The following is a 15,742-nucleotide window of genomic DNA, read 5'->3' as shown; positions in this document are numbered from 1 at the left end:
GTATGGATATACCTTCTACTGTACATATGTACAGTTTATCTACACTCAGACTATATGTCTGTATTCCTTGGCTAGTCTCTATCTCTGGATTACATTCTGCTGGTACAAACATTGTAAGTTTTATAACTCCTTTATATCTTAGAATTGAGAATTGAGAATTATTGATTTTAAGACTAATAATTTAGCCATGTCCAGTATTTAACTTTATCCAGTATATAGCTGTGTCCGGCATATGACTTTTTAGAAAAATGAATATTTGTTTGACATTATTTTTCAAGTTGCATCAAGCGGTGCTCCATATTTAATTTTACTCAATGTACGTCATATTCATTTAAAATCATGAAACGTTCATGAATTATTTAATCTATTAAGACCCTTTTTAATGATTTATAATGATTTTTTTATGATTTTTTTTATGTAGTGGTCCATACAATATTGTTTTTGTACGAAAAATTAATTCAAAGTTTATGCAACAACAATTTATATATATGCAACTCTGTTAACTTGTATTAAATATAAAGGTCTGAAAAACAATAACAATATTTAGAAAGGGCTGTAACTTAGTACACGATGTATGGTAGTACGGGACGGTTCATTTAGGTGTTATTATTTAGCATAGAGGATCAAAGTAATGATGCATGTCACAACAAATCAATATTACACAAACGTCTCAGAATGTGATGACTCTATACGCTACACTGCTCGTGTACTTAGTTACAGCCTTAGATTAATCCTACAAGGAGGATTGACCCGGCCAGCGAAAGCTTTATTTTATACAGCCTAACTGGCCGAGTAGTCTAGGGCGCTGGACTTTGTGCAGGCGGTGTTGCCACAGATGTCACAGCGGTACAAGTTCGAATCCCGCGGAGGGAATGACATCGCAAATTTTGCAGTATTAACATCGTTGGGAATTTTTCAGACCGTTCTATACGTTTACATTATCTTCCCTGTATCAAATTGATCCGATGTAGCGAATAGAGTCGTCACATTCTGATACATATATAATACATGAATATATGAATACTATTTAAATGAACTTGACACAAAAATACATTTTGTTCAATTTGAGATGTTGTGAAAATTATTCAGTACCAGACAATAAGGCCATTTTTTTTTCAGATTTAAAAGCAAATTGTCAGTCCTTATTGTTCAAGATCTGCTATGTGAATTTCTTTAAAAAAACATGGAAAACATGTAATTAGTTTGAAAGCATGTGCAAATGTAAAGAAAATTGTAATATGGGAAGATTTTAGGGCCCCAACGGTCTACTAACTTCTGTATTATATTACGTCATCTTGAGTACAAATATTCTTTATTTGACACCTAATATTTTATGGTTTTACACAAATTTATTAAAATTAAATCAGCAAATTGGAAGAAAAACTTTGAAAAAAAATTTAGTATTATGTATGATTTCTGGGCAGGGCAAGAAATTATGCATTTTTTTTTAAGATTGAGTAATAATTCATATTAACATAAATGTCAGAAATTTTGTATAATAACTAATTATACCGTATACTGAAATCAAAATATTAGGAAAACAATTTATAATAAAACATGTTCAAAACACTTTATCAACTAGAAACCAGATATCTCCCGAATTCACTTTATATTACTATCAGTAAATGTTAGTCCTGTATATACATCAATATGAAACTTCAGTTCGAAAGGTTTTGATTGATTGCGGTACAGTAAAATGATCAAACCATGTATGCATCCTCTATTCGTTGCACGGAAATCGGGAAAAATGTCTGTCTTCGTCACTCACCCTTCATATAAATGTGTACATGTCATAATGCATACTTCACCAAACTGTACATGCTTTTATAATATTATTAGATGAGGAATATACATATAAGCCTTAGAGCTAATCTGAAAGAACCTTCTATCAAGTCAAGTCGTCTTAAAGAGTAATCAAGGGAACCAAGGTTATAGCGGTAATCAAAAGAATGTAATCCAAGGACAAAGACCAGACATGGAAAACAGACATACACAACAAAGAACATAAAGTAACTAAAATCATACATACAAAGTAACAAAAGCAAATGAGCAACTCGGACTCCACTAAAAACTGGGAGCATGGACCAGTTGCACCGGCATAGTAAGCGTCCTCTGCTTTTCTAGAAACACCCACCGAGTTGCTCATAAAAAGTCAAGTCCGGGGTAGACAAACGAGGGAAGGAAAACTATGACCTGTTGAATAAATCAGTTTTCATGGTGCTGATGGATACACCATAACGATCCATGAGTTCATGATAACGACCATAAAACTTCTGTAGTGATGACTTCAATCTTGTAGCAACATAACCCTGTTCCAGAAGCCTATTTGTTAGAGTTCTAGCGCGATACAAAAATTCTGCGTAGTTTCGGCAAGCTCTGGCATAACGTATGAGTTGTGATATGAACACTCCATACGCAGGAGCCGAAGGGATGTTGCCACAGATGAAATGAAAGTTGACAATTCTGAATGAAAATTCATCACGTTTGTCGTAAAGTTTGGTCAATAGTTTTCCTTTACCATCGATTTCTAAGTGTAGGTCAAGATATAAGGCTGACTTCACAGTGTCTGTAGTATCCTTTATCTCAAGTTCTTTTGTGTAAATGCGATGTATCAAATCCCCGACATTCGGATTGTTTAAAGATAATACGTCATCTATACAGCGGAAACTGAGATTGAAGGATCTATTTTTACGATATTCTTTCTTTCTGATCAGATCAGCTATAGAGTCAGCCTCAAAAGAGTGAAGGAATATGTCAGCAAGTTCAGGAGCAAAATTTGTTCCCATTCGAATGGCAACCGTTTGTTGAAAAACACGTCCACCACACTGGACATATATGTTGTCGATTAAAAATTCCAGCATTTTGTAAACATCTTCCTCTGTATATTTGAAAGATGATTTGGAATTATTTCTTACAAAGTATGAGGAATTTCTACCAAGAACTATATATTTGTTTCTAGGTGTATTATGTTTTTTTTTTTTTTTTTTTGGAAAAACAACGATGTAAAATGTTTTTAAGACGGGATTTTAACTGAGTATGGGGAATAGAAGTATACAGTGTTGAAAAATCATAGGTTTTAATGCTATTTTATTCAGATAATAGTCTTGAACTGATTGTCCCCAAAAGATCTTTCGAATTTTTCAGGATCAACATTGAATTAATACCACTACGGGAGTAACAAGTGTTGTGATAGGATTGCAGACCCTCTTTGACAGTTGTGAGTATAGAAGTTAAAAGTTTTGAAAGAGGTAAAATGGCGTTAAGAAAATAAAACGTTATCTTGGTAATTGACACCATTTTTCTACTATGAAATAACTCCGATACTATAACAGATTTTGGCATATTTATTTCTGAGATATTCACATCAAATAGTCAATTATTTTTTTATTCCAAAACAATATTCCTTTCTCGATTTTTCCCTTAAGCTTAGCGCTTTAGGCAGGAAGCAGTGTTAAGCGTCCATAGACAACAAGGACAAGAAAGTTTTATCAAACCAGCCCGAATATAATTCGGTTTAGACAGGGTTTAAAGTTAATTAAGTACAAAAAATAATATTTCTGTTACAAATCAGGACCATTACGATGGTTCCCAGCTTTCCTTTTTTTCTGATATTGCCATTTGCTTTACTACTTTGTAGACTGTTCCTTTTGAATTACAGCCTAGATTTCATCCGTTTGACAATTAAGTTATTACCCTTCATTCATCAAAATCAGACAATTTGCAGAACCTAGTTAAGAGTGGTAAGTCTCATAAGGATTCATGTTTTTATGGCTATATTGGAGCAATGTAAAATGATTTCATATAAATAAGACTGATATATTATAACTTTGAAGTGAACTCGCTTTATCTATTTATAAGCTCGTGACGATGACCAGAGAGTTTTCAAGCAGCCTATGAATTCATTCGATAAAGCCTTTCTTGATGTATTTGTCTATTCTTTTGATCACATGAACTGGTAACGCCTTTTCAGGACGTAAAAGGGAATTGCTCTTGGGAAAGGAAAGAATCAAAGACAGACTGACTTTATTTAAAAAACATAAAATAGAATGGGATGAACATATTCATCAAATATACCTGTGGGAGAAACCATTTAATATTCATTAGACATAGTAATAGTGTTTTCTTGAAGATGATGTGTAAGAATTTAAAACCACTCACTTGTTCCATAGGTTTTGTACGTTTTGACACGTGGGTCGATTTATTCACAAGAAACCTGTTGCACAGAGGTGAAATGGACGAGGTAATTACAATAATAGTCCTGATTATAATGAGTGTGAATAATCAGTTTGGTAATAACACAAAAAAATCATATATATTGCAAATTTCGAATGCTGTACACGTGACGTGTTTCAAGGAAAAACCTATCATTAGCAGCATTGGAATCAAATATATAGGAAAATCGCAAAACTGACTTGTGTTAATAAGCCCTATGGGAAACGCCAGAATTGACCTATGTTTAACCAGAAGGTAATTATTATTTCAATACTCCTACTTCTAACCATATCTTAAAACAATCACGCATAAACCCTTACTGATATTCTAAAATTTTCTAATTCTGAAAATTTCGTCATTCATATTTCTAAACGCAGATCCAAAACTAGCAGAAAAAAACTACTTGCAAAACATGTGATATGTTGATTATTTTACCCAATTTACCAGTAATATGACTGGCAAAACCTTTTTTCCAAGTTCTTATGAACCTCTGGACTATTCCAACGAAAATGTCATCTACTGTATTTAGTGTACTTTATGTGGTCTAATATTTGTCGGTGAAACCGATCAAACATTGTGAAACTGTATGATAACATTGTTACATTGCTAAGAACACCAAATATCGGGATCTTTACAATCATTTCAATCAGCTGGGGCACATAACCCAGTTGCTCTGTGGGCAGAGCGCCCTAGCCCAAGCAAGGATTCTCAGCATTACTTATTCGCCTCTTACGACAAGCTCAGCGCTGCACCGGGCCTATTCTTTCGAAACCCGGACCCGCACCGGGCTCAATGTTATGACGTTATTTAAGACCTATCCAAAATTATACGTAGTCATAGCCGAAGAAGTCGGAAGCCTAGGAAAAAAGATGCACCCGATCTTGTTACAAATCATATTCACTTTCATACAGATGTAATAACCTTTTGTATAGTTTACAATAACCCTTGGAGTTCATTACATTAGAACCATTTTTTTCACTACCAGCCACCCTTCAAAAAGATCTTAAGAGATATCCGACTCGAGGAAGGAGGTGTCGACCCCTTTTCGATAGATTGTCTAGCATTATATCTGACGTGGTCAAATTCCGTCTTTTTAAACTTGTTAGATCTGAACCATTTCACGTTGAGAATCGGGAGTCCATACATATTCTACTTTCCAACAAGGTAATAGATGCTATTAAAATCAGTTATATTCTTCATCGTAAAGTGGTAGTTCCCAAAATTCAACCATATTTCAAAAAATCAATCTGTTCCTTTTGTCTCTTACAGCTACACTAAGACAATAAGAGGTAAAATTTACAACCATAAAAAATACTCAGTTTCTTATAAAACAATGATTAATGATTTAACCTACCATTTCGTTTGAAGTGCCTGTACCAAGTCAGGACCATTTCGGTACCAGCTGCTTTGGTGGTGTAGTATCTATTTTGCCAGACTTATTTGGGACTTGATTTGATTAGGAATAGGATTAGTGTTCGGTGATTTTGATGTTACCTTTATTTAATAACGTAAATAAGATTCGAAATATCGAGTGATTTGAGTCATTTACTATTGTTATTTATTTCATCATTCTTTATTATCTATTTACTTTTTGCTGAATACATATATTAACAGGTTCGCGGAGCGCCGCATTGTTGAACTCAGTTCACTAGGAGCAAATGTTGACACAATGTTAATTTGTTGACACTCTAAAGCATAAGAAATTACAGTTCACAGTGAAGACAACAACTGCTTGGGACAAAATTCTGCACACAATTTGAAATGAAAAAAATACGCAACATCGAACCAAAAAAATGTAAGGCCAAATTTCGTAACGTCAAAGCGGTTAAAGATAAGGCTACCCAGTACACACTTTTAAAACATTATTTCAAGATGAACACACTGACATCTTAATCATCAAAATAGTGAGTCAAGAATAAACCTTTTCTATCAATTCTAATGATAACAACAAGGATGTGTTATAATTTCAGAAAGATTGAGCAAGTTTTACTTAAGTTATACTAAATAAACGAAAGTTAATGGACCCCAATGACAACAACGACAGGGTGATACCATTATAAAACCTGTTTTTTTTCCGACTGTATAAGAAAGAAGAAGGTCTTTCCTTGTTTTACATAATATAAGTTACAGATTGAGATCTCTTGCTTGTGAAATCTAATACTTCAATGGATTCAGCAAAACGGTGGGCAATTCAACAGTCTAAAAATAGAATCCATTTATTTCCTCTAGAAATAGCACAAGAGACATGATTCATACATACAGTAACAAAATAAATAATAATAAAACAGAAAGATTATAAAAAGCAAAATAAAAATATTAAATATACAAACATTTTTTTTTGTATGATTATTGCACTATAATATTGTACAATGTTTATTATGAAGCAATTGTCATATATTGATTCAAAGAGGATATAAACCAAACTCATTTGAAAACATTCAACAAATAATTCAACAAAATAGACAATGAGCTCAAAACAAAATAGTAGAATGCATGATATCTCATCTTAGGTCCAAAAAAAGTAGTAGTCTTGTTTCCTGCTACCAGCCAAAAAAAAGGGATAGGTAGGTAGGGAAATAATTTAATTTTTCAAAAACATTTGACACGGAGTCAGTGCAGAAACAATCTAGACTTTAACATTGCTTGAGTCAAAATGGCCATAAATGTTAAGGAAAGAAAAAAAGGGGTAGGTAGGGTAGCAGGAAACAGACATATTATTTTTTTGGCCTTATCTAGTATAAAACATGACTTAATACTGAAAACTGAGAAATTTAACCACAATTTTTATTTCAATACTTTTCATGTGTTCCTAAACATAAATATTGCAAATTTCGACACGCTTTACATGTGTTTCAATGAGTAACCTCTCATTATCAGCATTAGAATGAAATAGGACGATTAATGATCTGTCAAAGAACATTAACTTATTGCCTTTTTACTTTATTGTGAATTACTAAATACTATGAAAGTGGCCGATCAGAAAAAAATGTAAGGTGCTTGATTAATTCAAAATTTTCTGTAAATGACCTTAGAATAAGTATATCTATACCTAAAGAAAGTTTGAATACCAAGCTTTTTTCCCCACTTGACAACTTATGAGTAGAAATACTGCATGAAAAACCTGACGTGAGATAATGTTTATAGATGTACCAATACTGACTTACGAAATATTTTCAAACAATATGTCAAGTGGGAAATTGTTTGTGCTATTAAACATGACCCAATTGTGTTTATCACTATGCTACAACTAAAATGGGTAATTAAGTTAATTTTACATCTACAATAAATCGATTGTAATATTTTTAATAATAACTTCAAAGGCCTTGATTGATCTATTTACCCAGTCAACAGTTTTATTTCTACTGACCGAGGCAATGTGCCGTACTCATATTTCGCGGGTTTTTCCCCTCCGTTTCTTTGTGGCAAATAAAAGTTCAGATCTTCTCAAACAACGTAAAAATCAGATAAAATGTAGTTACTGCACAATCTGATTCTGTCAAAGAAAAAGATTATGATAACCTGCTTATGGTTCATTATGATAAAACATCTGTCGACTGACCATTCCGGGAACTGTGAATTTATCACCGCTCGAACCAAATATTATCTTCAGCAATGAGTCTGGTAGTAGTAGCTACCCCAGAATAATTAATTTACTGTTCGCCTTAATAATCATTCAAAAAAGTTACAATCATATATGACAAGAATTATCCACTAGCATAACTTTTTTTAATTTTTTATCTTTTATGAATAGAGTGCTATTATAATTCAAAAATTGATGGGATAAATATATCCAAATTACAACTGGTAGGGCGATAACGTTCAATCTTTACTTGTTATGATGTGATATTTATACTAAACCTATAATTCACATGAAGATATTTTGTTTTTGTTGATGTAACAGATTATTGCTGTTGCTTAAAAAATTCAAATAGTTACAAAAATTCCAGTTCATAGTATAAGATTAAAGTAAGTTTAAACACATGTCATTTTCCTCTGAGAAGTTACCAAGAAAGACGATTTTTCACTGATATGCAAAACTTCTTACTACAAAAAATATGAAAGAAAAAATCTAAATTAGAACGTACAAAATATAGCGCAAAATAATAAATACCAAAATCACCAATACTATCTTCCCTGCTAACAATGGGATATTCTATGAGCATGCTCAATATACAATTTTAGCAAGGAAAATTTCAAGGACATACAACTCTTGTCAAAAACTTCATTTTTCTAACATTTTATTGAAAAATTTTTGAGCAAATATAGTTTTAGCAAGGAAAATTCTTTAGTTAGACAAGCCCTATCTCGCAAAGTATATGTCAAGCATGCTCATCGGTTTACCACAAAATGGTCCATAGAGCTTACCACAAAATGGTCCATAGAGCACTTGTGGTCACAATTATGACTTAGTAGCATATGGCGGGCTATTTTGGCAGGTGTAAAATTAAAATTTTTGAGGCAAAATGTTGAGATCAAAAGAAATATTTTGTAGAACATATTTTCACATTTTTAGACAAACTGCTATAGATCGTCCAAAATTAGCACTCAACAAAAATTACCCACTATATGGTAACCATTTTATTAACATATATTTTATAACTGATCTTTAATAAAATAAAATTTTGCATTGACAATTCTTTCCAACAACATTATGTTTCCAAGTACTGTACTATTAAAAAACGTGACATGTGTTGATATATCTGAAGTGGTGCATCCTTTGTGAATTCATACGTTACTTGTGCAGAAAATATTGTGCATTTATCTTCCCTGATTTGACAAACAAATCAAACATATTAATAAAAGATCCACATAAATTAGGCACATATTTGTAACTTTTATACATTACAAAAAAAAATTCCATTACAAAAATTATTGAGATTGATGAACAACAAAAGGGAATACTGTCCTATTGCCACTTAAGAAGATAGACCTAGGGTAAGGGACACAACTCTTACAAATCATTGGAACGTTTGTATTCAGCATTTTACATCAGTCTCATGCATGCATCGAAGTGACTTGGGACTGATTTCATTCATTTTCAAATGAAAGCTTAATAGGTTTTGGTGAAGTTGAATACATCACAAACATATGACTGATTTCAAGAGTTATGTTCCTTACCCTAGGTCTCTCTCCTTAATGTATGTGACTTTCAAGTTATTCCGAAAAGCACTGATACTATGTTCATATACTGACCAATAAAAAGGTTCTTTAATGAAAATAAAAACCATACCTGGCATAATGTATCCCCTGAAACTCACGAACTATTGGTCATTCAACAAAAGTAAATTCAACAATACGTGTGTCTCATTTATGTAAGATACTTTAAAACAAAAATAAACAGTCAATAACTGTGATGTGATTGAACTCATTGAGTGATGCATTCCCTGTTCCAACATGTAAACCATTATGTCCCTTTCAACCCAATATTTATCTTGATTCATGAGCATACCTTTAGAAAAAAGCTTCATCAAAATCCATTGAGCACTTTAAGACAATTTTTTTTTAAGTTTTCAAAACACTTATAACTTTTTAAGATGGATTGTCTCTTTTTTTAAATGAAAGTAGGCAAATATCTTATCCAGCGATATTTGCCTAGTTTCATGTACATCTACATACAATACCTAAGCTTCATAAAGTTTCAACACATTCTATTGAACTGTTTATGAAAGGTTACACTTACAAGGTACTAAGGCTACTAAAGGTACATGTATATTGCTTGTTGCTATCAATTTTCATGGTTTGTTGAAATTTCGCTGCTTCGTGGAGTCATGAAAATGTGGATTTCATTAGACAATTGAAATGTCTACTTGAAGTCCAAAGTTTCCTTAAGAATTATAATTCATGATTAGAGGGAACAACAAAATCAATGAAAGTTGGTACCTCACAAACTATAATTCTTCACAATAAAAGGGCAAGAGGTTCCACTTAAACCCTTTAATACTTATATGATAAAAAACATAACCATATTGTTGTGCTCAATATCTAAAAGTTAATTAAAAATGAAGACAACTCACAAAATTAGTTAAAATCTCATGTCAACTACAAATGGAGCTGAATGTATATTTTATTTACGTGAACAGCTTAAAGTCTTATATGAACTTTACGGAAAAATTGCAACTTCATTCTTACAAAAGTATTATTCTTGGTAGTTATTATTCTATAACTAGGAGGGGACCAACTTCACATGCCACATTTCAAGTATTAGTCAATTAATACTTTAAATTATCAAAATATTGTTCCAGTTCATTGAAACGCCTACAACATTTTACTTAATAGATCAAGAAAGAACTATGATACTTTCAACACTAAATGTGGAAAATACATAATGTAGAAATGGGTATTTTCTGGTTGTTGTTTGAGCTTTTTTGGGTCAATTAACAATTATATGGGTAAGGGGAAATTTCTCCACGGTACACTTCATACTTTCACTTTCTACTTCTTAAGGATAGTGTACAAAGTTGGTATAATTTGTTTCAAAGATTTGCAACTAAATATGTAAATTGAAAGTCAAAATACTGTGATGGATTAATTCATGCTTTTTGTCCTAATCTTTTTTCATTAAGAAACCTGTGTTTTCTGATTGGAATTTATTATACATGATTCATAATTCCTGAAAAAGTTCAGGTCACATTAAATTTACTCACAGTTGCTCAACTAACATTAAAATGAACATGAATTCTATCGTACAATAGTTTCATAACTAAAACCACTTATGCATACCAGTTAACATTTTGAAACTGTGTGGAAGATTCTCCCCCCAATGTAATTATCTCAATTGGGAAACTTTTACATATAAGCAAATTTTGGGTGTGAACATTCAATCATTAAGTATCTTTCACATACACATGATAATATTAGTGTAATTTTAACCAAAACCTCTTATAAATCTTACATTGTTATGTTGGAGATTCTGAATTTTTTATTGATTACGTGGGAATTTACTCTTCATGTATGTCTCTGACATTGAAGAGTGAATACAGTCAACAAATATTTTCTATTATTCTCATGGTCAGGAATGTAGAATTATAGATTCTTTTGTTTCCATTCATCACTATGTACCATTGTTCTATATAATTTAAGGGAATTTAGATGGTCTCATATTTTTATTTAAACTAGATCTAGTTATATACAAAATATTTGAGAAAAACTTACAAGACAATGTTCTCTGAACAAAGAAGACAGTAGTCTTGAGATTAATTCATAGTTTAACATCTTTAAAGAAATGCTTCATTGAACAAAAGAGCCTTATTGAATGAAATTATTAAATTTAGTACATGTAATTTCTCAATACATATTCCATTCACATGCTGTGTTTCCTTTATAGAAATCTTTAAAAAAAGATGCATTCAAATGAAGAAATTCTTTACTCAGTATTATTTTTGAATGGAATAAATATATTTTTTTATACTGAAAAGCTATTTAAATTAAACTTCCCTTTATGGAAAAAATATATCTCAATTTTAAAAATTTTCAAATGATTTTTGTTCATCATAGAATTTCTTATTATGGATAAATCTTTTGATGTGCTGGCAACAATATTAATTTACTTGTATTCAGTACTATTACAGTCTTCATGAAGTCCATTGATCCAATAGACAAAACTGACAATATTGTTATCGGACCAGAAGAAACTTGTTTTTTGGTGGTCTGAAAGTCCAACAATGTTCCACAGCTTATCAGTGAAAGTACAGTTATTCCTGTGAAATCTGGTGCCTATTCGTACTAATATATGAGAAAAGTTTTGGTCCAGCATTTTTTTTAAATTTAGTGGACTGAATCTCCACTGATTTCATGTTGTAAGAATAATTTATAACAAATCTAACAAGAAGCTTTAACTTGAGTAAAAATTATTTTTATGTAATGTAAATGTGCTTATCTTAAAATTATGATTTTATTACAGTAATCAAGGGAACCAAGGTTATAGCAGTAATCAAAAGAATGTAATCCAGGGATAAAGACCAGACATGGAAAACAGACATACACAACAAAGAACATAGAGTAACTAAAATCATACATACAAAGCAACAAAAGCAAATGAGTAACTCGGACTCCACTAAAAACTGTGAGCATGGACCACGTGCACCGGTAGGGTAAGCGTCCTCTGCTTTTCTAAAAACTACCACCTAGTTGCTCATAAAAAGTTAAGTCTGGGGTAGAAATTAGAAATTTTCTTTCATAAAAATAGCTTATTTTAGATCAGAAATACATTATTCAGTACTTTTCCACTGTCGACTAATAAATAACTTTTTAAAAAAATATAAACAAACTAATAAAAAGTAAATATTAAAGAGAAGTATTACTAATAAAAAAAGCAAAGTATTTTCCCCTGAATTGTCTAATAGAAAAAAGAAACAGATATGGTGAAATGCAACAAAGGCGCCATTGTATACCCTTTATAAAAATAGTCGTCTTCCAGTGGTATTAACTGAAACCTAAGCTATGCATAAATTCCTGACTTCTTTAGGAGAGGTAAATTGTTACCTGTTCTGCAAATCCCCCCCCCAAAGCATGTAATTGATAACTACCTATTAAAATAACAATAATTTAACATTTAATAAGTATCATTACAATATGTTGTAAGGATTATCATGTCTACAAATATAATTTTAAGGCACAAATGCATATTCCTAAATCAACATGATAAACTGTTTCAACATTAGATGAGCACCTAGTATCACAAACAAGATAAGTTGGAAAAATAATAACAAGGATACAATACAAAAAAATGCCATACCCAAAATGCCTATGAAATAAACTGGATTATGGGATGTTGAACAACCTTGTTTGGCAATATAGGAGTAATTTTAAAAAAAAAGTCTGCATTCTGAAGTCCAGGAGTGGATCTAGGATTTAAACTGGGGTGTAAATAGAGTTAAAAAAATCTTGGGGATAGATTTTTTTAGTAGGAGGGGGCATATTCCAGGAATGCTTTTCCTTGAATCTGCACCTGAAATCAACATGTAATGATATCACAAAAGAGAAAGCATAGTGTCATTATAATTTAAAATCCATTTTACACTTACGTCTTTAAGTTTGATATTGACTATATCCTAAAAACAGTTGTCAAGATCTAATGGCAAAATTTAATCTCTAAACCTAAACCCATAGGTGGCAACTGTTTTTGTTGATACAATAACACATATAAAGTACAAATCTTTGTGTAGTGGTGCTAATCAACTGGTGTTAAACATTATGATTTAAGCTGAGATATCATCATGTAAATAAAATAAATCATTACATTTCAATTAACAAGTGAATTTACATAAACAACTTATTCTATTACAAAACTATACTTTAAGCTGTTATCTATCAGGTGTATACAAATTCTGTCATTTTAAGAAACTATCTACTTATTTTAAGGAGTTAGACCTAGGGTAAGAGACAAAACTCATGAAATCAGTGTTATGTTTGTATCATATTCAATTTCACCACAGCACATTAAGCTTTCATTCGAAACAGAATGAAATCAGTCCAAGTTACTTTGATGCTTATATGATATTTAAGTAAAATGCTGTATACAAATGTTCCAATGATTTGTTTGAGTTGTGTCCCTTACCCTAGGTCTTCCTCCTTAGAGTACTTGTTCAGAAAAATTATTTGCACAAATATAAGTTACAATAAAGAAATATTCATCTGTGGCACCAAGGCAAAAACCTTCAAATTTGCATATCTTTTTTTTTTCATTTCATGAGTAGAGAGCAATTAAAAAAAATAAGTGTAACTATCACAATACAAGTGGATATGATTTTTAATAAAGAGCTGCGCTTCAAGCGCATGATACGCCCGTTGCCCTTTTAACTTGTCTTTATGCTTTAAATGAATTTATATGATCAACTAGAGCCCTGTCAAATACCTTCCTCACCAAAAAAAAGTAAATAAAAAATGACCAAAAAATTTGGCACTATCAAGGCTTCAATTTTAACTAAGTTTGTTGTCTTGATTTTCACCCATATATTTCTATCTTGTTCAAAACACACTTTTCTGACAAGGTTACCAAGTACCTTTTATATTTACTTGTTGGTCATCATTATAAATGGTCCGTTTTAAACAATTTTTGACGAAAAAATTTCCTTGGCCGTTTCTGCCTTTTTTTAAGTATAAGTGAAAGTGTTTTGGAGTAACTGTCCAAAAACTTGAAAACCCCTTTTTTTTTAGTAAAAATATTTCATAACACGGAAACGAAAAATCTTAATATTACAAATCGAAAGGGAGCTTATGTCAATAGATATGAACAATTTACAAAAATTTCATAAAAGTTGGTGAAAGCATTTTTGAGTCATTGTCCGAAGTGCTGACGATGGACAGACAGACAACAGTAAACCATAATACATCCTGTCTTAGACAGGCATATCAAAATGATAATTATGGACCCTCTCATCCATAATAGGAAAATATGAACACAATATGATAAAACAGAGGTACAACATTGATAGCTTTACACCAATCACAGGTAGGGGGAGCACTAATTTTATCACAATACCATTTCTACTTTCATTTTTAAGTAACAGATAAAATATTCGTTTTACTTCTCATTCCAAACACAACTTTTCTACTTCCATTTTCAACTGCTTGACATCACCATCATTTCTACTTCCATTTTTCATTACAAGACATTACCATCATCTACTTTTGCTTTCAATTAAAAAATAAACACCAAATGGCTTACTTCTTCAAAACCAGATTTTTGTCAATGTTTTAACAATAATTTCACATTGTAATCTTTATAAGACACAAATGCACCATTTTCAAACTTACACTGATACACAATAAATATAAAAAAAATCACAGCTTTTCTTTATAAATGCACTTTGTATAATATATTGCATCACCAGTATTTTTATACATCCCATCTATCGACCATCAGCTCTATTTTTAACACCAATGATGATTAGTTTTCCATCTCTGATACCTGCAAGGATGTGGCTGTTGCTATTGGTAACAGACAAACAATGGATTGGCACATGAAGTGGGAAAAAGTTTACTTTTTTCAACCTAAAAAAGCAAATAAGAAATGATTCATTTAAGTTTACCAACTGGCTGGTTTTTCAACATCAAACTGAGTATTAAATTACAATTGAAAATATATAAAAGGTTCAGTGATTCTTATTTCTATAATCATATTACTGATTATCATTCAAAAAAGATATTTTTTGCAGACTCTTCATTCACAAGTTTTTTTCTCCACAACAGCCTAGAATTCCAGGCAAACATATTAAGTTGTACTGCTTGCAAAATGTAAGACCTAACAATTGAATATTTCACTTCCAAAACAATAACTGACCAAAATTATCTTGCCTCATGCACATCTGCATCTGTATGAAGTCCTACCTTCAGATAAAATTTCATTAAAATCCATTGAATAGTTTCAGAGGAGTTGTGTTTGTACAAGGTACATTGATGGACAAATGAACAGAAAGACAACTTCACAACTTTGTTACCAAGGGGTAAAAAACAATTTGGACAAGGAATCTACAAACATTTCAGGAATTTGACAGGAAGTACCAATATATCCCTGAAAATTGCCTTAACT

General features: G+C 31.5%; 1 protein-coding gene across 2 annotated transcripts in view; it reads right to left on the bottom strand.

Moving 5' to 3' along the window:
- Positions 1–6,412: 6,412 nt before the first annotated feature.
- LOC148599374 (neurobeachin-like protein 1) overlaps positions 6,413–15,742 on the bottom strand; it is a 71,839-nt gene continuing 62,509 nt past the window's right edge. For both annotated transcript variants that reach the window (XM_088557071.1, XM_088557072.1), the window contains one exon: positions 6,413–15,204. In XM_088557071.1, the coding sequence (XP_088413197.1) occupies positions 15,063–15,204 (142 nt within the window). In that variant the 3' untranslated portion in view covers positions 6,413–15,062. The remainder of the gene's footprint in view (positions 15,205–15,742) is intronic.

This window comes from Perna viridis, chromosome 13, assembly GCF_037379345.1.
Source record: "Perna viridis isolate PV_CMFRI_1.1 ecotype Kerala chromosome 13, ASM3737934v1, whole genome shotgun sequence".
Taxonomy (NCBI): Eukaryota; Metazoa; Mollusca; class Bivalvia; order Mytilida; family Mytilidae; genus Perna; species Perna viridis.
The sequence above is the reverse complement of the archived record's forward strand: the minus strand, read 5'-3'. Positions and strand labels throughout refer to the sequence as shown.